Genomic DNA, 24,049 nt, shown 5'->3' on the forward strand with positions numbered 1-24,049 from the left:
AATTTGCAATTATTATAATTTAGAAATATATATATATATATTTTTTTTAAACAAATAAAAGGTTAAACTTTATAGATAAGTCGTAACTGTAAATTTTTTTTTAATTTTTTTTTTTTATACAAGATAGAATTCTACTCTAGCCTAATTTAAGTATATATGTGCGTGAAACTCTCTCTTGGAGACTCGAACCCCGGCCCTTGTCCCCTACACCGCACAAGCATTTATACTTGTGGAGTGACCATCGTACCAAGGGCGTGCGGTGGTGTAAATTTTATTTTTTTGAACGTGTGTTTGAAGTGATGTAGTAATATACGCTCTGTTTGTTTTGCTGGAAAACTATCTTTTCAGAAAGTTTTTCACATTTTCTAGTGTATGGTAACACAAAAAAAACTGGTCAACGGAAAACTATCTTTAATCAATGGAAAATCCTAATAAAAATAAGGCTTGTTTTTTATAGGTTATTTTCCAAAAAAATTTTTTGGAAAACAATTTTTCTCTCACGGTACGCTCTCTCACTCTTTCTCTCTTCCATTTTCCTTTTCCTTCCTCACACCCTCACTATCACTAACTCTAGTCTCTCCTCTTCCATATATATATATATATATATATATATATATATCTCTCTCTCTCTCCATATTTCTTTTCCCCTTTATAACACAGTTCTTTGAGTAGATTTTTTTCTCTCATTGCTCAGTAATTATTTCTTTCATCTCTACCAACTTGCAAAAGAGAACATATTTGTAACAGTAATTATTTCATTCCTCTCTACCAAAATCCCAATTCTTTACTTTGAATTTCAAACTTTATTTTATTTTTTCTCTAAGAAATTTTTAGTTTGATAGATTCCAGGTAGAAGTTTTTTTTTTTGCACATAAAAGTAGTAAAAAAAAAAAAAGAATGAATGAATAAATGAAGTAAAAGACGAAAATTTTAAACATAGTACCTATATGGCTCTAAATTACTTTTACATAGGATAATCTTTTTTGTTGAGAGATACATTATGCAGATACTATGTAGTGTGATATATTATGTAGATGCATTATATAAATACATAATTTTGAGTAATATTACAGATTTTTGGTTGACCATAGCAGACAATTAGTGTACTAGACAATTAAAAGTTATTGTTATTTGTACTTATTAAAGATGTATTCTCCTGTCAATTTTATGTATATAGACAAATGGTTGATATATGTGTGTATGGGTGTGTGTGTGTGGACGTTCCTGTGCATATATATATATATATATATATATATATATATATATATATATATATATATATATATATAAGCAAAATGAGTGGTAGAGATCATGAAAATTTAACAACTAATTTTGATTATATCCATTGTCAAAATTTTAGCATGAAAACCAAATTCATTCTTGGTTTTTTGTTATTATTTATATTGATTATATTAGTTGGTTTAGATAATACACATGTTTTAAATTACACAAGAAATATAAAAAATAAAAATAAAAATTTGCATACCAAACACCAGAAAACATTCTCAAGCTCATTTTCAAAGTCGTTACTAAACACTAGAAAATGATATAGTTTTCTAGAAAATGCTATTTGGAAAATGAATCATTTTCCAAAAAACGTTGATGCTGAATTAAACAAAGTGATAGAGAAAAGTTTGAGTGTGAGAAATAAAATGAACATGAGGGGAAAAATGCTAAATTTTAGGAGTTTTCTTGATTTTTTTTATTTTTTAAATAGAGGGTGTTTTACTTTTATTCGGATGAAAAAGGAATTTAAAAAAAAGCTAAATTTTAGATAATAAAAAGATGAACGTGAAGGGAAAAAAATTCCTAAATTTTAAGAATTCTCTTTTTGAATTCAAAATGAAATTTGTTATTTAACATTTATGATCATAATTCTAAGAGAGGTTATCCTTCATTCATAAGGGTATTTTTGAACCATATAAAAGTCCAGTTCAAAAAAGGAAATCTTTAAAAAAAAATTATTTTTTAGATACTTTTTGCATGAATATCTGGATATTATATTGTAGTCCATAAGATGTATTTATGTAACTTAAGTATGAGAATGAAATTTGCATAAAAAAAAAAATTAATCACAAGCCCTTTGTAAATTGCTAAACTTTTGCTGTCCATGTATCCTAACTATATTCTTTAGTGGATTATTGACCGCTTGGAGGGTGGCGGAGAGGTTTTACGCTGAGGGCTTCGGTTTTCTTTTCGATAACACATCGTTGTGTTGTCCTTGTGTTTGCATCTCTCTTCCCTTAATCTTTGCCATTTAATTTCTGTTGTGGATGTAATTTTATTTGGTTTAGATTATGTTATTAATTCTGTTATAAGCTTATGTTCATTTTTCGCACATACTTTGTTTGATATTAAGCTTGAATTGGTAATTTGTAATTTGGGGGTCTAAGCGTTCAAAGGTTATTTACACGCTTTTTGAACTTTCACATATTTATATTAATGAAATGACATAATAGAAAGCAAATTAAAAGATATGCAGTGGTGAATTATAGTTGAGCATGTATCTCTTTTCACACTTCCAATACAAATCCAGTACATAATTCTAGCATAATATGGCTTGCTAGAAAATATATCAACTATTTTTCTCAAAGCTAGAGTACAGTAACAATCTCACAGTCGTGTTAATGAAGTCAAACACCCTTCTTCAGTCTACGCTCACCCTTGAGTCTGGGGGTATAATGTACTAAGGACACGGCTTGCAAACTGATATCTTAATTAAGAAATATATTATATTATTGATGTAGCATCAATCACATTAATTCATTGCTATTTTAAACACTTAAAACTATAAAGCTCTTGTAATAAAATTGTTCTGGATACTAAAATGGGGGAAAAATCGTATAGCATGAAGATGAAGAAACCCAAACAAACTTACGGGTTCACATACAACATTTTATGCTCTGTTTGGTGGCTGTGACATCTTAGGGAGGACCAAAAAAAAAAAAATCTTATAGAATCTTCAAATTTTAAGCTTGCTCAACAAGTAAAGGAAGTGTTGAAGGCCTACTAAATCAATCCATCCTTTTCTTCCAAGTGTGACGAGCCCGAGGTTTCTTTTCCACATTGGTACTTCACCAACAACTTATGTTCCAGTTCCTAGTCTCAGAACACGGATATCCATATGTATCATAGCTTTCATAATGAAAGGGGATGTTAATCAAAAGATAATTACCGTATAAACCTTATGGTGGCCTTCATGCAGGCAGAATCATGTGTTTATTTTCTCAGGCAGAATGAAAAAGGTATCTATTTTTAGTGAATCCGAATAATATTATTGATGATCAAAAGCATAATTCAGAGCAAAGAGCCTAAGAAGACTCAAGACACCAGCAGAAAGAGAGTACACTCATGTCTGCAAAGACACATGAAACCCATTACAAAACAGCTCACACCAACTCTAGCTAAATGTGAGCCTAATTATAAAATTCCTCATGATAAAATTTGAGAATTTTTTTTTTAAAATCATATATATATATATTTCTAAAATAGTCCAATGGGAAAAGAGCCATAGAGATGAACCCAATCAGTAATATTTATCATAATAAGTAAAAGTCACTAGGAATTGCATAAAACAAAAATGAAGACATTGGTTTGGACGTTTGGTACTTTGGCATCAAATTAAAATGAAAAGTTTAGGAATTTCATACCGTTTGTGGAGAGATTCCCTCGGAAATCTGTCAACGGAGAGAGAGAAGAAAGCTTTGATTCACTCTGCCCAGGTCTCGCTGGAGCTGCCTTTGCGTTGTGGTGAAGAGAGTTTTCACCGATAGAAAAAGCAATTTCGGGAGGAAGGTAGCATGGGGAAGAGAGATAAATTTGAATCCGTTTGGATAGAACTTATTGCTGAAAATTGAAAACTGAAAACTGAAAATACTGTACAAAAATAATTTTTAATGTGTAAAAATTACTGTTCATCCCAAAAAGTACTGTTCATTGGCCTAAAATCACTGTTCATGGCCAATGAACAGTAACATATGCGCGTGGAAAAAAAAAAAAAAAAAAAACGTGGACGCAGCTGGAAAACGCTGCATCCAAACGTATTCAAAGGGTGCAGAGCTCGGCCACAGAGAGTGAGGGTGAGAAAAGAATAAAAAATTTAACTTTGCCCATAGGGCATAGCTAAAACTTTATAAGATATAGCAATATAGTATATAGTGGTATTATATAATATTATTATATTTAAAGATTGTGTCAAAAACTCATAGCAGTTTTGAAAAAAAAAATCATAGCAATTTTAGAAAAAAATTTATAAAAAATTCTATGTTCTTTGCAGTTAGCGTTACTCCATTTTAAAGGACAAGGGCAAATTACAACTTATCCACTTGTGGTTTGGCTGAAATTTAAATTACCTACTTGTGGTTTAAAATTTGACATTTTACCTACTTAAAGTTAGATCAATTAGATTTCCATAACTCATCTTTATTAAAAACATGACTGAATATGTAATTTTGCTCAACTTTTATATCTTTCTTCTTCAAAAATACAAAAAACATAAAAATAAAAATAAAATATCAAATAAGATAAAAAAGAATCTAACGGAATACTTGTATCATGGGATTTCAAACCACAGGTAGGTAACTTACAGTCAAACTTCAGGTGAATAAAGTGTTAATTTTCAAACCACACATAGACAACTTAAATTTCAACAAAACCACAAAGTGTGTAAGTTGTAGTTTGCAAAGTGGAATGGCCACGTATATATGACACTAAACCAAGTTAAAGAAATTGTTGCTGTGTTATGGAGAGAAAAAAAATTTACAAAGAGTGTTTAACGAAAAATAAAATAAAAGAATGGCCAAGAGTGTATATCATTATCTGTCAATAATCTACATGAGCTTCATGGGAAATCCAGTTCAAGTCTTACGATGAATTTTGCGAGAACTTTAATTTAGTCTTCTTTCTCATCTTTCATGGGGTCCATCTTTCATGATTTCATCCCCAATCATGGTGAGAAATTCTGCTTCCAAAATTCTGTGACACTGCATTATTTTTTACTTGAGCACTGACAAATTCATTGGTTCTATATCATCTTTATGTGCATCTCAATGGAGGATAAGATTTGAGGACAATAACTTCTCTAGTTAAAATCACTAGTTCAATTCCCATGCAAGTTTTACTTTCCAAAATTCTGCTTTCAATTATTATTATTTTTTTTCACTAAGCAAGTTTTGCTTTGCATAATTCTGCTTTAAATTCACCAATTTAATTCACAAGTACATGATTAAATTTTAAGCAAAAGTATCAACTGGTGCCATTTGATGAGTTGAAACATCTTGTTGACAAAAAGGTTTCAAAATGTTTAAAATGAGTTTTATTGTTTGTTTAAAATTATTTTATAACCTATTTGGTTTTTTATTTTTATTTATTTATTTATAAAACTTGATAGTTACAAGGGGGAGTGGCGATTTAAATTCTAGATGTCTATTGAAAATACCAAAAAATGCTTGTTAAACTATAAGATTCTTCACCTTTTTAATAAAAAGTTAGTCTTACATGATAAGCATTTATCATTAACATAAATTAATTTTTTTCTTTTACATATGATTTTCTATTTACAGTAAGTTTTTTCATTTATTTGTAAAATATATTCCATATTTAAAATATTTATTTAACTTATATATAATTCTTGTTTAAGTTGCATAATACCCTAGCATCTAAAAAATAAAAGTAATGTCCTTGTATTGAAAGCTATAAACACGGTCCAATTCCACCTGTTATAATTTCAGACAAACGAAAAGAAGTAAAAAAATTTAAAATATATAAATATAATTGCATATTAAAATATCAAAGCTAGTTGTAAATGAAAACAACATATTTTAATATAATCTTACAATAACATCATTGCGAATATGAAATAGTACAAACATCTTACCTGACAAAGCTCGTGCCCAATTGCAAGGATACACTTTTATTTTGCTCTTATAATATGAAAGCAAAAAAGAAAAACAGAGTTATTTATGGCTGTATGTATTGCTCCTCATAGTGAAAGCCATCCCTACTGCCTCTGCCCCACATTCCTATGTGCTCGGATTCCTCGGTACTGTTTTCCTCCAAGGTACAGCTGTGGGAAGATCCTGAATAAAATGTCATCAACGTGTTTGCAATACTGAATCCTCCACCTCTTACAAAACACAAGAGGCCAAATGATCATCCCCAAGCCAAAAAAAAATCCCAGCTCCAAACTTAAGTAATTCCAGTCAATTAAAGGCCAAGAATTTGAGTCATTATCTTCAGATGTTGGAGGCGATGACCTTGGCTCTGCAAATGCGCATTTTGTCTTCAAAGGACACCCATATAGTCCTTTGTTCCCTTCAAAGGAAGATTCCAAAAATGTAGCAAATTGCTTGATGTATGGAATTGGCCCAACTAATTGATTAAATGAGAGGTTTAGGACTGACAAGAAAATAAGACCATCTGCTAGTTGCACAGGGATTTCCCCTATAAGCTTGTTGCTTGATAAGTCTAGTGACTCAAGTTGACTTAATTTTCCCAGAGATGGTGGGATTCGGCCTGTGAAAGCATTGTGCGACAAGTTGAGAATATGCAAGGATTTGAGTATTCCTATTTCTTCTGGTATGGGCCCTTCAAGACTGTTGCATGAAATGTCAATTGAAGTGAAAATAGTAAGAATCTTCACCAACTCAATCACTTGACCTTTAATGGTAATTGTTATTACATCTTGATAATAATCCTTAACGATAAAGGATGTTATAGGATCGAGGTAATGGATATAGGATTCTTCGAAATGGAGGTCATTGAGCTCTGACTGAGCCTCATTATCAACCATCATTGCCTTTGAGTTAGGCAGGGTATTTATTGATATCTTACCACTAAAGTTGTTAGAGGCTAGATCTACAATTTGAAGCATTGGCCAAGTAACATTTGGCCCTCCACAACCAACATACCCATAAAATTTGTTCGATTGCAATACAAGGACGCGCAAATTAGATATGCCTTTTAAGTAACATGGGAAGACATCATGTATCTGGTTGTTCCCAATGTCCAATACCTCCAAATTTGTGCAATTGGCAAGAGACTTTGGTACCAAACCTTCTAGTAGGTTTTTATTGACATTCAGAGTTTGTAAACTACAATCACTTGGAAATGTATCAGATATTTTGCCAGTGAGGTTGTTTCTCCCTAAATGCAGAACCCTTAAACCATTACTCATTGAAGAGATGCAATGGGGAATTGTTCCATTTATGGAGTTATTAGACAGATCTAGAACTCTAAGAGATGTAGCATTGCATATTGATTCAGGGATTTGCCCATGGAATTTATTGCTTGAAAGAGATAAGAAACCACTGTGAATGTTGTCAGTCCATGACAAGTCCAGCGCTGGTATAACAGAGTTGAAATTATTCCTTGACAAGTCCAGATAAAAAAAAAATGGTAGGGGAGTTGGGAGTTGCCCTTGGAGTTGGTTGGAGTGAAGGTCTAGAAAAACTAATGAATGAAGATTGAGTAAAAGTCCCTCAAGGTAGTTACATGAGAGATTTACATAATTCAGTGCAGGAAGTTTCCAAAACCAGTTGGGTATCTCTCCATGCATCTGATTATTTGAAAGGTCTAGCTTAGATAAAGATGTTTGGTTTCTCAAGAATTCAGGAAATGTTTTCAACTTGTTAGAAGCCAAAACCAATGTCTCAATTTTGGGAAAGGAGGATAATAAGGAATTAGTCCCATTATATTCAATCAACAAGTTGTTTTTGGAAATATCTAGACTGGTAAGATTTCTCAACTGCTGAATCACATTAAGCTGTAAAGAGCCATTAAAGTTGTTTGAAGAAACTGTTAGGCTATAAAGACCTTGGAGTTCAAAGATAGACATGGGAATTGGCCCTTCCAAGTGATTGCTACTCAAATCAAGTTCTTCCAGTAGGAAAGAAGAAACATGTGAAAATTCATGAAGTTGACCAGAAAAATGGTTGTTGCTAAGATGCAATTTTCGCAATGATGGAAGAGAAAAAAGAGACGCCGGAATACTCCCTTCAAGTGAATTGTGATGCAAATAAAGGCCCACTAGCCTCTGAAGCTCTTTCCAGTGAGCAAAAGTAATCTTACCTGTCAAATGATTATAAGAAAGATCTATCATGGTCAGATTCTTTGCCATGCTGAATGATGGAATTGGTCCGGTGAAATAATTTACTGACATGTTCAAATAAACCAATTGAGTAAGGTTTGCCATGGAGCTTGGGATTAATCCATTGAAATTGCACCTTGAAAGATCCATTTCAAATAACCTTTTAAGGCTGCCAATAGAATCAGGAAGTGTCCCTGAAAAGTTTGTACCTGTAAGCAGCAGTGACTGAAGAGAACCATTTGGATAAAATTCTGGCAAAGAACCTTGAAGTAGCTCATTATTTGATAAGTCTACCGTCTGCAGTGTTGGAACCTGGAAGATCTTTTTTGGAAATTGTCCATTCAATCCACAAGAACGGAGATTCAAGGATGTCAAATTTCTGAAATCTGCAAAAAATTCTGGAACTGGAGCAGAAATATTGTTATGGTTGAGATTAATTATTTTGAGAGACTGAAGCTTCTGTAAGGAGGATTCAGGTTGCCCCTGAAGATCACAATATGACATGCTCAACACTCTTAGATTTGGCAGTGAAGATGATAAGGCCTGACACCACTCTTTCCCTTCACATGCTATAATTACACCATCAAGATAAAGTTCCTCAAGGCGCGTGAGATTCTGAACTAGCGTAGCTAAATTTGGGTCTAGAAGTGTCAGCTCTATTTCAAAAGAGATGAAAGACAAATCAAGAGTAACTAACCTTATGAGGCGTGAAATCTCAACGGGAATTTGCCCCGTAAAGCCAGAATGTGACAAATTCAAATATCTCAAATTTGTCAGCTTTCCAAATTCCGGTGGAATATGAGAAGGTTCGACGTTTTCATAAACCAAATTCAGGTGCTCGAGATAATGAAGACGGAAAAGGCTACTTGAACTGTCAAGTCCATCATAAATTGATTCGCCATCGAGGTTGAGACCGACAACATGTCCCTTGCTGCAGGTTACTCCTTCCCACGAACAGCAATCAACACTTTCGTTCCAACGCACCAGTTTCGTGGAAAACTCACTCTCGAACGCGAGGCTGTTCTTGAATTCGAGCAAATAGGATCTTTGATCTCCAAGACATTGACCAGACACGGAAAACATGAGGGTAAGTGAGCATATGAGTATCTGGAGAAGCCCAGAAAAGAGTGGAATTCTCATTGGATGATTTAAAAATAAACACTCAAAACAGTAAAGATTTGAAGGTCTGATGAAATTAATGGTGTGTTGAGGAGTGTAAATCGTCATGAACATGATGGCCCTTTTAACCTGTGTCAAGTAGTGGTGGACCAAAACCAACTCGGTTTTGCATGGGACGACAGTCAAAAGTTGTTGCTATTTCACCGTAATTGATGGAGGTCACTACTTTTGCCATGGAATTAATATTTTAAAACAATGTAGTGGTTCCAATTTCTTTTCTTTGCAATCGAAAGTCCTTGCCTTTTCAGTTAATTGAGGAGGGTAGGTACACTAGCCATGGGATTAAAAATTTAAAACCCATGACTTTCGGTCGGAAGATTATGTGAGTGATTCTTGGCGCAATATCATAATGGCCGAAGATTTGAAAGCTGAGTCCACTCCACACATAACAAAATTCTAGGATGAAAGAAAAAGAAAAAGAAAATTAATAATAAAAGTAATAAAAAAGAGAAAGAAAAGCCAATCTGGTCTGTCACTGCTGCTACCACAACGTGAGAATGCTTGTCTCAGCAATCTTGTTCAAATTTATATGTACTACACAATCTCTTTGATTTTCTTCTTTACTACAGAAGTATAGAGGTTTTTTTTTTTTCCCCCCTTTTCTTTTTTTAGAAAAACCTAAAATGAAAAATGATATCTATAAATGGGAACATTCTTTTGAGTGACATACGGGATATTGTATGCTGCATTAAAATGTAAATTTATGGATATTTTTCATCACATTTCATCGGGCCAGTTCATATAATGTCACCCCATAGTTTATCTAAAAGTTTAAACTTTTAAACCATTAAAAATTGTTAATTTAATTATTTATCCATTATTCTACCAATAAAGAAAAAAAAAATGAAATGTGCAAGATTCTCATTGATCAGTATACTCTTAAAATAGTATAAGGTTGATGAATCTAATTTTTATAAATTTATACACGAAAATCATTCTAATTAACTCAAAAATATAACTTCAACTACAATTTTGTTATTAAATATTATTATATATTTATCAAGGGAATAAAAAATTTTAGCCATGATATTCTCATATATAAAGAAAGAGAAGTGCTACATTTACAACATTTTCATATCAAATCCAAGTTGACAAGTTATTACAGGTTTTTAATTTGAATACACCACTGAAATTACTTTTTTGCCCACTAATAACAACATATAACAACTTGCCAACTAAGATTTTTTGTGAAAATGTTATAGACATAGCATTTCTCATAAAATAGTATAAGGTTGATGAATCTAATTTTTATAAATTTATACACGAAAATCATTCTCATTAACTCAAAAATATAACTTCAACTACAATTTTGTTATTAAATATTATTATATATTTATCAAGGGAATAAAAAATTTTAGTCATGATATTCTCATATATAAAGAAAAAGAAGTGCTACGTTTACAACATTTTCATATCAAACCCAAGTTGGCAAGTTGTTACAGGTTTTTAATTTGAATATACCACTAAAATTACTTTTTTGCCCACTAATAACAACATATAACAACCTGCCAACTAGGATTTTTTGTGAAAATGTTATAGACATAACATTTCTCATAAAGAAATATTAAGTTAATAAAATAGGTTATAAACAAGTTTGAACTTGTTGAACAAAAAATTGAACCAAATTTAAACATGTGATTAGCTTAATATTTAGATTGAACTCAGCTCGTGTTCAAAATAAATTAAATGAACCATTTTTTTTTTAAATCTTTTAATGTTCGATTCAATTCAATTTCTTCATGGTCTTATCAATAGAGAACCAGACGGGAATCAATATAAGAATATATATATATATATATATATATATATATATATATATATATATATATATATGTGTGTGTCTATAAATATATATATATATATATATATATATATATATATATATGTATGTAGATATATATATGTATGTATATATATATATATATTAATATGTATGTACATATATATATATATATATATATATATATATATATATATATATATATATATATAGACTTGTCATGTCATGGCATGGGGTAGAACAAATGACCATAGGAAAAACTTGGTAGGAAGATTTATTAAAGTCATCAATAACGGGTAAAAACCTGTATTCTTGTCCCATGACATGACTCCATGAATTCTACTTTCCTTTAACAAATAATATGTCATCACTCATAAGCATGGTGCATTGACGGGAAAGACTTGTAGCGATGCAAATAACACTACAAATTTTGCTATATAATTTTCATAAATCAATGTATCATCATTTTCAATTAAATGTCTATTTAGGATTTACTTATTTTGTTAAAACTAAAATTTTTTTGCTGAAAGTACTGTAGATATATTACGGCGAGATCGATAAATAGTACTGCGAGACCCATGAATAGTACCAAAAAATGCAGCGGAACTTATGAATAGTAGCAAAAATAAGTTAAATAGTAAAATAAGTTGGCAAATATAATCTTTGCCAAATGGACAATAAGTAGTGTTGAGGAGGGCAAAGACTCACGGAACATGATGAAACGTATAACATATTGTTGGACTTGGACCCAAAAACTACTTGGTTTTGCATGGTGCGCCAATCAGAAAACCTGTTGCCTTTTCACTGAACGGATGAAGTCACTGCTTTTGCAGCCACTAAGAAACGCACAAAATGTGCTTCCCAACCTCACACCTTGTCAATCGACACTACCAAAGAAATTTAGGAGAAAAACTCGGTAGGAAGGGTTACTTACATACTCTAGCTATAAGTAGAAACAAACAATTTTCCACGACGTTTTTCACAACTTTTGAGGTAGCATTTTGCATGGGACGACTGTCAAAAGTAGTTGCTATTTCGCCGTAATTGATAAAGGTCACTGCTTTGGTCATGGAATTATTTTAAAACCATGTACTGGTTCCAATTTCTTTTCTTTGCAATCAAAAGTCTTTGCCTTTCACTTTATAGAGAAGGTAGCGACTCTAGCCATGGCCCATGGGATTAAAAATTTAAAACCAAGAACTGGTTCCACACATAGCAAAATTCTAGGATGAAAAAGAAAGAAAGAAAGAAAAAAATTGAAATGTAAAAAAGAGAGAGAAAAACCAATCTGCTTTTGCTTTGGAATCAAAAGTCACTGTCTTTTCACTTTATAGAGTAAGGTAGCTACTCTAGCCATGGGATTAAAAATTGAAAACCAAGAACTGGTTCCAGTTTTTCTTCTGTGGGCCAAATAACTTTCGGTCGGAAGGTTATGTGAGTGATTCTTGGCGCTATATTATAATGGCCGAAGATTTGAAAGCTGAGTCCACTCCACACATAGCAAAATTATAGGATGAAAGAAAAAGAAAAGATTAATAATAATGGTAATAAAAAAGAGAAAGAAAAGCCAATTTGGTCTGTCACTGCTACCCCAACGTGAGAATGCATCTAGAGGAATGCAGAGTGCGTATAGTATGATAGTAGACGAGAAAGACTTGGAGCGATGCAAATAAAATGAACCAAAGAGATTATATGTATAAATAGGAACATTCTTTTGGGTGACAATAATGTCAAAAGCATTGGTGAGAAATTAAATACGGGTAAAAATCTTTATTCTTGTCCCATGACATGACTCCATGAGTTCTACTTTCTTTAACAAACAATATGCCATCACTCAGTAGCATGGCGCATTGACAAGAAAGACTTGGAGGGATGCAAATAATACTACAAATTTTGCAATATAATTTTCATAAATTAATGTATCATCATTTTCAATTAAGTAGTGTTGAGGAGGGCAAAGACTCACGAACATGATGAACCTTATAACTTGTGTCTCAAGTAGTGTTGGACCCAAAAATTAAACTACTTGGTTTTGCATAAAACGCCAGTCAAAAAAGCTGTTGCTTTTTCACTGTGCAGATAAAGTCACTGCTTTTGCCATGGGACTTAAAATTTAAAACCATGTTCTGGTTCCAATTTCTTTTCTTTGCAGTCAAAAGTTGCTGCCTTTTAACCGTATTGAGGAAGTTAACTACTCCATGGGATTAAAAATGGAAAAAAGTCTATAGAAAGTAGAGATTAAAAATAAAAAATAAAAAATTTCTTACCACAATCTGTGGCATATTGTTAATTATAAGTAAAAATGTGATATTAGTAATAGATCGAGATAAAAACTGTAAAAACTTGCTAACTTAATTATTGTGAAAAATGTAATGAGTTTTTTTTTTTTTTTTTTGGTATATGTAGGGTTGCTCTTAAAAAATTTAAACTATATATGTGATTCATTCTTGGGGGGCGATAATGGCCAAATATTTGAACGCTGAGTGCATATTCCACGCACAGCAGAATTATAGGAGCTCCACATATAGTCGAATTATAGGACCATTTCAGATTTAGTGTCACATGTTGAGTCCACAAAATTGGTCCAAAAATTTGAACGCTGAGTCCACACATAGTCGAATTATAGGACAAAAGAGAAAGAAAATGGATCCATTTCAGATTTAGGATCCATTTGGTTGGAGGGGTAGAAAAATATGAGGATAGAAAATGGTGGGATGATGGAAAAGTAGAATAATAGAAAAGATTTTATTTTCTCTCCTTTTTGTTTGGTTGGGAGTGAAAAAGTGGAGAGATGGAAAAAATAAGTTTGACTAAATTTGCTCATATACCCTTATTAAAGAATGATGTCCAATTAAAAAAAAATGACAAATAATCACAAAAAGAGCAATCATCCAATTTTTTTTTTTTAATCATGTCCCAAAAAAAAAAAAATAACTTATGGATATTTATGGATATTGTATGCTGCATTAAAATATAAATTTATGGATATTTTTCATCATATTTCATCGGGCCAATTCATATAATGTCACCCATAGTTTATCTAAAAGTTTAAACTTTTAAACCATTAAAAATTGTTAATTTAATTATTTATCCATTATTCTACCAATAAAGAAAAAAAAAATGAAATGTGCAAGATTCTCATTGATCAGTATACTCTTAAAATAGTATAAGGTTGATGAATCTAATTTTTATAAATTTATACACGAAAATCATTCTAATTAACTCAAAAATATAACTTCAACTACAATTTTGTTATTAAATATTATTATATATTTATCAAGAGAATAAAAAATTTTATTCATGATATTCTCATATATAAAGAAAGAGAAGTGCTACGTTTACAACATTTTCACATCAAATCCAAGTTGGCAAGTTGTTACAGGTTTTTAATTTGAATACACCACTAAAATTACTTTTTTACCCACTAATAACAACATATAACAACCTGCCAACTATGATTTTTTGTGAAAATGTTATAGAATGAACATTTTAAAGTTTAGAGACAAAAATAAACTTTAAAGTTTAGAGACAAAAATAAACTTTGTGCAATTTTTAAGGATGAAAATAATAAACTATGATTTTTTGTGAAAATGTTATAGAATGAACATTTTTGTCTCTAAACTTTTGGTGTTTTACAACAAATACAAATTCCTTTCAAAGTTAAATTACAAAAATAAATTAAAATATATTTTGAAAATCTGCTTTAAGACGGTAGGGAATAGTTCAACCATTTACTTTTGTGATAAAGCAAAAGAAACAAAACACAGATCTAAGAAAAAGTAATAACACAAATAGATGTACAAGTCAACAATAACAAACAAATACTGAACAAATATATAAAGAGAAATCTGCAAATAATTAAAAACTCATAGACCAAATGCGTGAAGGATGAACAAATCAGATCAAGTCTTGTATTTGACACAATCTCCTTAAAGCAGATTTCGCCCCTCACACGATCACTGTAGTGCTTTGAGACTCACGATCGTCTGTCTCCCAGGATAAAATGATCTACAGCACGAAAATGAAGCACACAAGGTCATGCTCTGCGAACTACTTAGTATCTCTTGCTCTCTCTTTGACATAGAATGAATGCACAAAAATTCTCACTTTAGAATTTTTTCTTAAAAACTGTTTTTATAAATGAGAAACTATGTAAAATTATACGTTACTAACTGACTCAAAAATTAAAATAATATATATTATTATTTGGACAAATAAGCCCAATCCACATATACCAAAAGCCCAACTCAATGTCCAACTCATGAGCATATAAACTCATATATTATCTCTTTATTATCCTATATGGGACTCAAGATTTTTACCACTTTTAATAACATTTTTAAGTGAATATAAAAATATGAATTTCTTATTCACTCTATGCTATTTTTCCAACCATAATAGATTAAAGTAAATATTCTTTTAGATTATATGAGCTTCATGATAGCGTCTTCATCCCATCTATTAAAAGCATAGAAACAAACCAATCGTATTGATCAATTGAAAACACCTCCCAACCTGAAGTCTACATAGAAGCGAAAGTTATTGGATTGGAATGAATTTTACTTGCAAGAAACCACCTCAATGATCTTATTGTGGTTTCCTTTTTTGGGTGTAGGTATCAAGATTGGGCTTTGGATGCGGCGGACTCTCTGGAATACTAAATGCTCCTTTATCACATGAAGGTGGATGCTCTGTTATAAAGGAAGCTTTTCAAAGGGGTATAACCTTCTTTGATACTGCAGATATTTACGGAGATCATCATAATGAGATCATGGTTGGCAAGGTACTGTTATTCTCTAATCATATTGAAAGGAAAAATGTCATTTTAGCTCATGCTTTGTTTGCATGCCAAGTAATTGACTATGTATGTTTGGTTTCAATTTGCATCCTATTGATCTTATGTTACAGGAATCGTTATTAACCTTCAAAAAAAATTTATTTGTGAGTTTCCTGTCATTTTCTTAAAGATTATGGTGCATTCTGATCTAGGTTCAGTTCAGAAACTGAGGCCCCGCTTGGTTGATGCCAAAAAATAATTTATGTGAATAAAACATATAAATTAATATATGTAAATATAAATGAAGTTCAGAAGCCAAAGATGCTACTCTGGTATAACAGGAGACTTTGTTTATATCACTTTTCAAAACTATACTATAATCTCTGACATTTAACTTTTTGAATTCTGAACTAAATTTTGTGGGGTGTGTATTGTTGTGGTTTCATTTTTTATTGCCAATTAATTACGTATGGTACAATCTTGGTATTATAGAAAAAAAAAATGTCTTATCTTAAATATGGTTTCATGATTGAGTAAGATGTGTATTTAAATTATGAAACTTTGTGATCAATTTGTATTCTAATCATACACCACAAATGTGTAATACTAATATCTATATTTCCAAGTCCCAAAAGGATTGATTTTTTACCTTTTGTGGCTACTTTGCTTTAAGTGGATGTGGTTTAAGACTCATTGTGAGAGTTAACACAAATCTATCTTTTGAGAAAGGAATATATTTATCTTCAAAAGGAAGATAAGCAGAGAACTTACTAGATAGGACTGCTTCATTAATAGAAAAAATATTCCCTAAAGCCAAAATTTATTTGCAAAAAATCAGTGAAACTCAAATAAAAAGAAATGCAACTTAGATTTATGGCAGAAGCCGTGTTTCAAAATTGTTTAATATAGTAAAAGTCTTGGAGGTGGTAAATGTTTGTTTGTCAAGGCAAGTGTGTGGTATGGAGTCTAATACGGATCAGCCCTCTCTCTAATGCTAGAATAAGTTTTTGTTACTGCCAATTGGCTTTTCTTTCATATTTCTATTAAAAATTTTTATTGCCTTTCACTCTATTTGCATAATAACCAGGATTAGGTATTTTAAACTTTTTCTTAATGGCGGACAATTGCAGACAATGTGTTTTGTTATTGTACTTTTATGGTTGTTGGTGTGTGAATTGTATTAACAAAACTGACAATGAGTGGTTGCTATTAAGATTGCAGGTTTGCATGTAATTCATTTAGTAGACCATGTTTGGTTGGAGGGCACCTCCTATTCTTTGAGGTTCACAGTATAGAATACATTCAATCATAATTAAAGTTTTCCAATAGTTTACATTAAAAGAAACTGCAAAGATGCTCTATATATGTTTGAAAGAATTTTTTGAATTGAATTGAATTTGAAACTTTCAATTGAATTTTTTTTTTTTAATGTGTACAATTTAATTTGAAACCACCCAAAATTATGGGGTTTTTTTTTTTTTGAAAGAATTATGGGATTTAAAATGTAATATATCTTTTACTTCTTAATAAGTAATAGTGTGATATCACTAACGATTTAAAGGCTTATGGTTATAAAGATATATATTAGTTAAACCACTAAATTTATTAATAATATCACTTGTCACAAAAACCTAAACATATGAAAAGTGATAAACATAATCATTTAACAACACTAACAAGCATAATATTATTGAAAATCAAATAATATGATTGATTATATATATTAGTATAACACCTATAGGTTACAAAAAAATCAACTTAATATATAAAACTTAAAAGAAGAAGCTTCAATATATATTCCATGCACCGGTTTAATCCACGCAATAATCATGAAGGCCTGAGCCAAAGTCATGTTAACAATTGCCAGCCAAATACTACAAAGTGATCAGTATGGTTTTTTTTTTTTTCCTCTCTGAAAGCTAGTAAGCATTTCAATAAGTTCCTAAATATACATGTTTACACTTTACAGTCAAATGGCCTGTATATTTTAGGGTACGAAACTGGTCGGAAGTATCCGATAACGTGTACAGCTCAAGACCTAGGATTAAGATGTATGCCTCATTAGTCATTAGAGTCTCCGGGCGGCCAGGTCATTCAGCGTCAAACCGAGAACGATGTCATTAATTGCTTGTTTATTGGTCTTCTTTGTGACACCAGCTTCAAGTTTTGGGTCCACAAATGCTACAAACACAATGATCTTGATTCTTAATGGCGTTATCAAAAACAAAATCTTAATGGCCTGGAGACCGGCCTATTGGTCCTCTAAGGCGGCATGTGAGGTATCAATCTACCTTAAATTTGATGTTAGTCATTACTTACTACGATCATTTTTCTCAAACTTAAAGACAAAGGGGATCAAAATCAAAATCAAATCCGATCCTTACCTAAACTACCAAGAAGGTACGATTTCCACTTAGCCTTAAAACTATTGGACCAACAATCATATACGTTTGAGTTAATGACCAATAATAGATTCTAGTTAACTCAATTAATAAAGTCACTTATCGTCAAATACGAAATATGAGATTCAAACCTGCTTATTCCCAAAATCTATTGATGTCCTAACATGATAATAAAAAGCAATCATCATGGAGCAGCGTAAGTTGAAATATTATCAAATCTTAAATAAATTGTGCTTCTAAAATCCACACAAAAAATGAATTAAATAAATGATTAGTTTTTTTTTTTTTGAGAAAAAAAAAATTTTAATTAGTCTAACTTCATTGAATAAATTCTTCAATTTATTTTTCAAAAAAAAAAATTCAAAATCATGAGGAAAAAAAATAGTAAAGATCAAAGGTCTAAATTCAATAAGGTATATAAATCAATATGTCACCGCGTGCATAATTAGTAATAAGATAAGTAAGCAATTAAGGGTTTCCATGTCACCTTATAAAAGCTTAAATTACCTTGAGTATTAAAAAACTAAGGTAGATACTAGAGTTACATATTAACTATTTTATAACATTTTTTACAAACAGCTGAAAAGAGATGTTAGTAGTGGGCTCAAATAAAAACTAGTAAAAAATTGTAACATTAACAGTTTATAAAATATTGTAAAATAATTTGTTGCTATAATATTACTCAAAACTAATTTTGAAATATATGTGCATTTTATGGTTGTGAGTCTCAAAAACACTCCTCTCCTTCTCTTATATGGAAAAAGAGATTAACAAAAAATTACACCCACATTTGCAAAAAACCAAGTCAATCAAACAAATTAAGCTCTCATTATTCTCGCGCCCAAAGTCACCATTTATGTAAACTAGTTGATATCCTGCGCGATGCACAGACTTCTTTACAATTTCATTTAAAATTATTTTTATGTATATTAAAATCTACATATAATGCTTAATACTTATTTTGTTGTATAATATTTATGTTTGCTCACAATATTGTTAAATACTTGATTTTTTTTAATTCATAATTTATTTTAAAAAATTTTATAACATTTTAAGATTATAATATATTATAATATTTACCATTAAAAGTATATTTTATTTTTCAAACTGATTAAATGATTTTGAAATTTACAAATAAAAATTTAAAATATAAAATACTTTTATATCCTAAAATTACATAAATTTAAGCAACTTACCAAACACTTTCTCAATCACTCTTTTCTCACAACCAAATATGGAGACCTTGATCATAAACACCCAATTAATTATCTCAATGGAATTAAGGAAATTATTTGTAAGTATCAATATAAAGAGAACATGATTAAACAAAGAGAAATTTGCTAAAAACAGATTCATTTATCAAAATTTAATTGGCTTTAGTTGGAGTTCTGTATCCTTTAAAAAAAAGAGACAATTACTTTTAAGTCACCATCAATTTTTGTTTTTACCACTATGGCTACATACAAAGAAACCTACAAATTATGAATTCTAACCAAAAAAAAAAAAAAGCCAACTTCATAAATAAACAATTAGAATGTTCCTTTTTCTTTTTCATTAGTTCTAAAATAAAATACATTTATAACTTTCCCAAACCAAAATCTCAAACACCCAAAGACTCCAAGCGAATTATAACCTTCACAAAATCCACAATGTCTAAATTCAACATTAAAACCATAAGCCGTCACTACTGAATAAAGAACGCAAGCCCCCTTCCTTGGTCACAGCCTACTCATACGGTTTGCGATCAAATGATACTATAACGTTGGAGTTATGTAAGTGTCATTGAAAGGTTGAAGCTAAATGACATCATTTTTGTCTAAGTGTATTTGAGATAAGATGATATGAAAGTTTATGGACATGTGTATATAAAGGAGTAAAAGTGAAATGGGTGAATGGAAATATAAAGAGTTTTTTGTATATGTGAGAGATGGAAGGTCTTGAAACATTGAAACAAATGAAATAAATAGTAATTTTAAAACATTGAATATAAAATGTTAAAAAAAAATAGTCTTGAAACATTGAACCAAAGAAAATAAAAGGTCTCTACTTTTAAATTTGTTCTTATCTCTAGTATGGTTAAGTGTATCTCAATTCTTTTCATAGAGTGCGCCACATGGCAGAACTTCATGCCCTCTCGCATGAGATCTCTGCTTTTATATATATATTGATGATTATCTATTTGTTCATATGAGAAATGGTTTTGTTGTTAATACTTAAAAGAATGTCATAGTAGAAAATGAGATTGCAGCCATAGGCTTGACATTTGGTTTGGATGATCCTCGACCAAATAGAAGGCTTAAAGATTTTGCCTCCACAATGATAATGGAAAGCCACACCCTATGAAAATGTTCGAAATTAATAATCTGTTCATTTCAGGCATTATCTTGTCTTTGAGAGAATGTTCTAAAAATGGAAAGGAAAAGGCTTTGAGATATAAAGGTTTTGGGCAAATTGAATTCTATGCAATATCTAGATATGAAGAAAGCATACTAGTCATTTGGATCTTTGTTAATATTGCAGATTATGATTGTTTAAACTTGCAAATGACTACCAAAGCCTATATAGTCTAGTTCCTATAAAAGGCCAATGCGTGTGTACAGGTCTAACAAAAATTGTCAAGGGCTTTTGGAGGTGACCCTATTATGACCCTAAATGAATTACTTACAAGAATTGTTCTCTCCATGAGCACTAGTAAGACCTTCTGTTTGAGACCTATTATAAAATTTATTTTTTCTCAAGGTGAATTTATATAGAATCAACTAATTGGTTTAGATGACACATCTAAGGAAATGAGCAGATTTTTAGGGCCTTGCATATGTTGACTGCTCCTAGGGATGTGAGAAGGAAGCAAGGTGTTTTTGTGCCTCCTAAGGGTAGTAGGCTAGTAGCTTTGGTGGGGTGATGGGTATGAGTCTAAAAATCAGTGTTGGACAGAAACAAATTAGTTTGGTTCACCTAGTACTCGTAGAGCTCAGCAAGATTAGAATATGGAATTGGCTTGCTTGTTGCATAAGGAGGAAAACTGGCAAACAAAATAAAATAAAACTATGTGTCAGGTAGCTTCAACAAACAAGTAGGCGGCAAAATAAATAAACTATCAAGAAATTGTTTGATGATGCAACCCAGTGCCAAGTTTTCATTTGTTTTATTTGCCGGTTTTCCTCCTCCTGCAGCAACCAAGCCAATTTCATATCCTCATCTTCTTGACCTCCACAAGTACTGGATGAACTAGACTAATTAGTTTTCTGTTCACCACTGATTTTCATATTACCACCACAGCTACTATCCTCAAGAGGCACTAAATTTCCTGTTTCTTGTTCTCATCCCTGAGAGCTGTCAACATAGGCAAGTCTCTAAAAGTTTGCTCATTTTCTTTAGATGTGCTGTCTAAACCAATTAGTTGGTTGTATATGAATTCACCTTGAGAAACAATAAATTCTCTAATATTCTCAAGTGAGAATGTCTTAGTAGTACTTATGGAGCGGACAACCCTTGCAAGCAATTCATCCAGGGTCAAATTGGGGTCACCACAAGGAGTCCTTGACAGTTTTTGGTAGACCTGCACACATGCATTGGCCTTTTCAAGGAATAGACTATTACAGACTTTTGTAGCCATTTGCCGGCTTAACACAATCATAATCTGCTATGATAGTGGAGACCCAAATCACTAGTGTGCCTTCTTCATATCCTGATATTGCCCAGGATTCGATCCGCCCAAAGCCTTCACATCTCACACCCTTTTCCTTCCCTTTCTTGGAATTTTCTTCCAAAAGCAGGATGGTACCTGAAATGAATAAATCATCAACTTGCACCATTTCTACAAACTCTGGTTTTTCCATTAGAATTGTAGAGGGTAAAATCCGCAAGCCTTCTATTTGTCGGGGATCATTAGGCCCAGATGTCAAGCCACTGCAATCTCATCTTCTACAATATCATTTTTTTTATTTTTAACAATAGAGGATTTCTCATATAGACGAAGAGATTTATCCTTAAAATTGGAACATGCAATAACTTGCTTTGGTATTTTTTTTTTTTTTTTTTGAGGACGACGAACTCTTTCACTACTATCAGACCTATTTCTCATCAGCTATTTTGGTTTGGTGGTCATTGAAGCATTGCAATCTACTTTAGCAACACCAGAAGGTGCAGGTGCAGCCTTTGAATTATTATTATTTTTGGTAATAATAATCTCTTTGTACCAGTGGCAGCTCTATAATTTTTTTCGAGTGGTTATTAAAAAATTTTAATAAAAATAAAACATTTTTTTCAGAATAATAAAAATAAAACTTGAATATATTGACATCACAAAAAAAAACACGCTCAAATATGTATAAAGTTTTAAATTTTGTTTTACAAGTTTTTATATTTTGAAATCATTTTATGATAGGTTTATTATCAATTCTATCAACTACATCTTTTTCAATGTACATGACCAATCAATCATTAAACTATTGATCTTTCATTGCAACAATATAAACAAGTCCAACTTAAACTCAAACTCATCATTTTTTTAAACAAAATTATTTTTGTTTAATCCAAACTCAAACTGTTTTTGATATTATTATTATTATTATTATTATTATTATCTCTCTACTTCACTAACGTGATATTTTATGATAAGGTGCAAACTTATAGCCATGGATTATTCATTTGAATATAACCCAATCTTTTTCTTATATTTTTCTATTTTTTAGTCATATATATTTTGTTTTTTTCAATAATTTCTAAGCTGAGAATCATTTGATTCTTTAATATTTTTTTAGTCTTTCAAAAATTTTAATATTTGAATTTTTAAATTATTTTTTGCAGTATCTGAAATTATCTGACAAATTTTTTGTAAGCCATTGCACATTCAAGCAATGACTTATTTATCAAATTGTAACACAAATTAAACTTATACAAGAGCAAATCATGTAATTCTGTAGTTTCTTAATCAATTTAATATTTTATAAAATTATTTTAGTCTACCTCACAAATAGGGGTGGCAAAATTGGACACGACCCGCGAACCCGACACGACACGATACGAAATTAGCAGGTTATGGGTTAAGACTTAAAGGGTTCGCGTCATATTCGGGTCTCATTTGATAAACGGGTTGGGTTAGGGTTCAACCTATGGAACCCGTTTGACCCGTCTGACTCATGTAATTAAATGAAATTTTACCAATATACCCTTCAAACCTGAGGTATATAAACTTATTAGTTGTTGTAGTTTATTTTATTTGGCATATTGTGATTGATTAATTATGATATTGAGATATGTTTTAATTTTGAATGATTATTTGTAATGCAGTTACTCATTAGTTCCGAATTTTATATTTAAAAATATTTATTTGCTTATTTTTTCATAAATGTTTTTCTTCATTTTGATAAAATCAGATAAATAGGTCGACACAGCTGACCTGTTTAATAAATGTGTTGTGTTAGAGTTGAAGAATCTTGACCCGTTTAATAAACATGTCGGATTAGTATTGACTCATATAGTCAAATATGCATGAATTAACATGACACAATCTGACACGTGAATACAAATTGTCACCCCTACTCACAAATGGGTAGGTTCCCTAGTGACTAGTATTTAAAATAGAGTAAAAAGTATTTTTAAAAAAAAAAAAAAGAAGAATCCTGTGATTGAGTCCATAAGGCCAAAAGGCCCACAAGCAAATGAAACAAGTTGAGAAAATCAAGTGCAAAAGGCCCATATATCCACTTTGTGCTAACAATAAAAACGGCATCGTTTCCAAAACGAATCCTCAGCTAGTATTAAATAATAAAAAAACCCCAATCGAAAATTACATTACAGCTGGTTTCTCAAAAAAGAAAAAA

General features: G+C 31.1%; 1 protein-coding gene across 1 annotated transcript; it reads right to left on the minus strand.

Annotated features, from left to right (window-relative positions):
- Positions 1–5,775: 5,775 nt before the first annotated feature.
- Positions 5,776–9,332, minus strand: LOC142643857 (receptor-like protein 7). Its single transcript, XM_075818584.1, has one exon. It carries the CDS (start codon positions 9,317–9,319, stop codon positions 5,999–6,001), a length of 3,321 nt encoding a protein of 1,106 aa, XP_075674699.1. The 5' UTR covers positions 9,320–9,332; the 3' UTR covers positions 5,776–5,998.
- Positions 9,333–24,049: the final 14,717 nt, after the last annotated feature.

The sequence above is a fragment of the Castanea sativa genome, chromosome 1, assembly GCF_040712315.1.
Source record: "Castanea sativa cultivar Marrone di Chiusa Pesio chromosome 1, ASM4071231v1".
Lineage (NCBI taxonomy): Eukaryota > Viridiplantae > Streptophyta > Magnoliopsida > Fagales > Fagaceae > Castanea > Castanea sativa.

Bases quoted from the DNA above. Each gene is read 5' to 3' on its own strand.
- LOC142643857 (XM_075818584.1), bottom strand. From the start codon at position 9,319: ATGTTCATGACGATTTACACTCCTCAACACACCATTAATTTCATCAGA.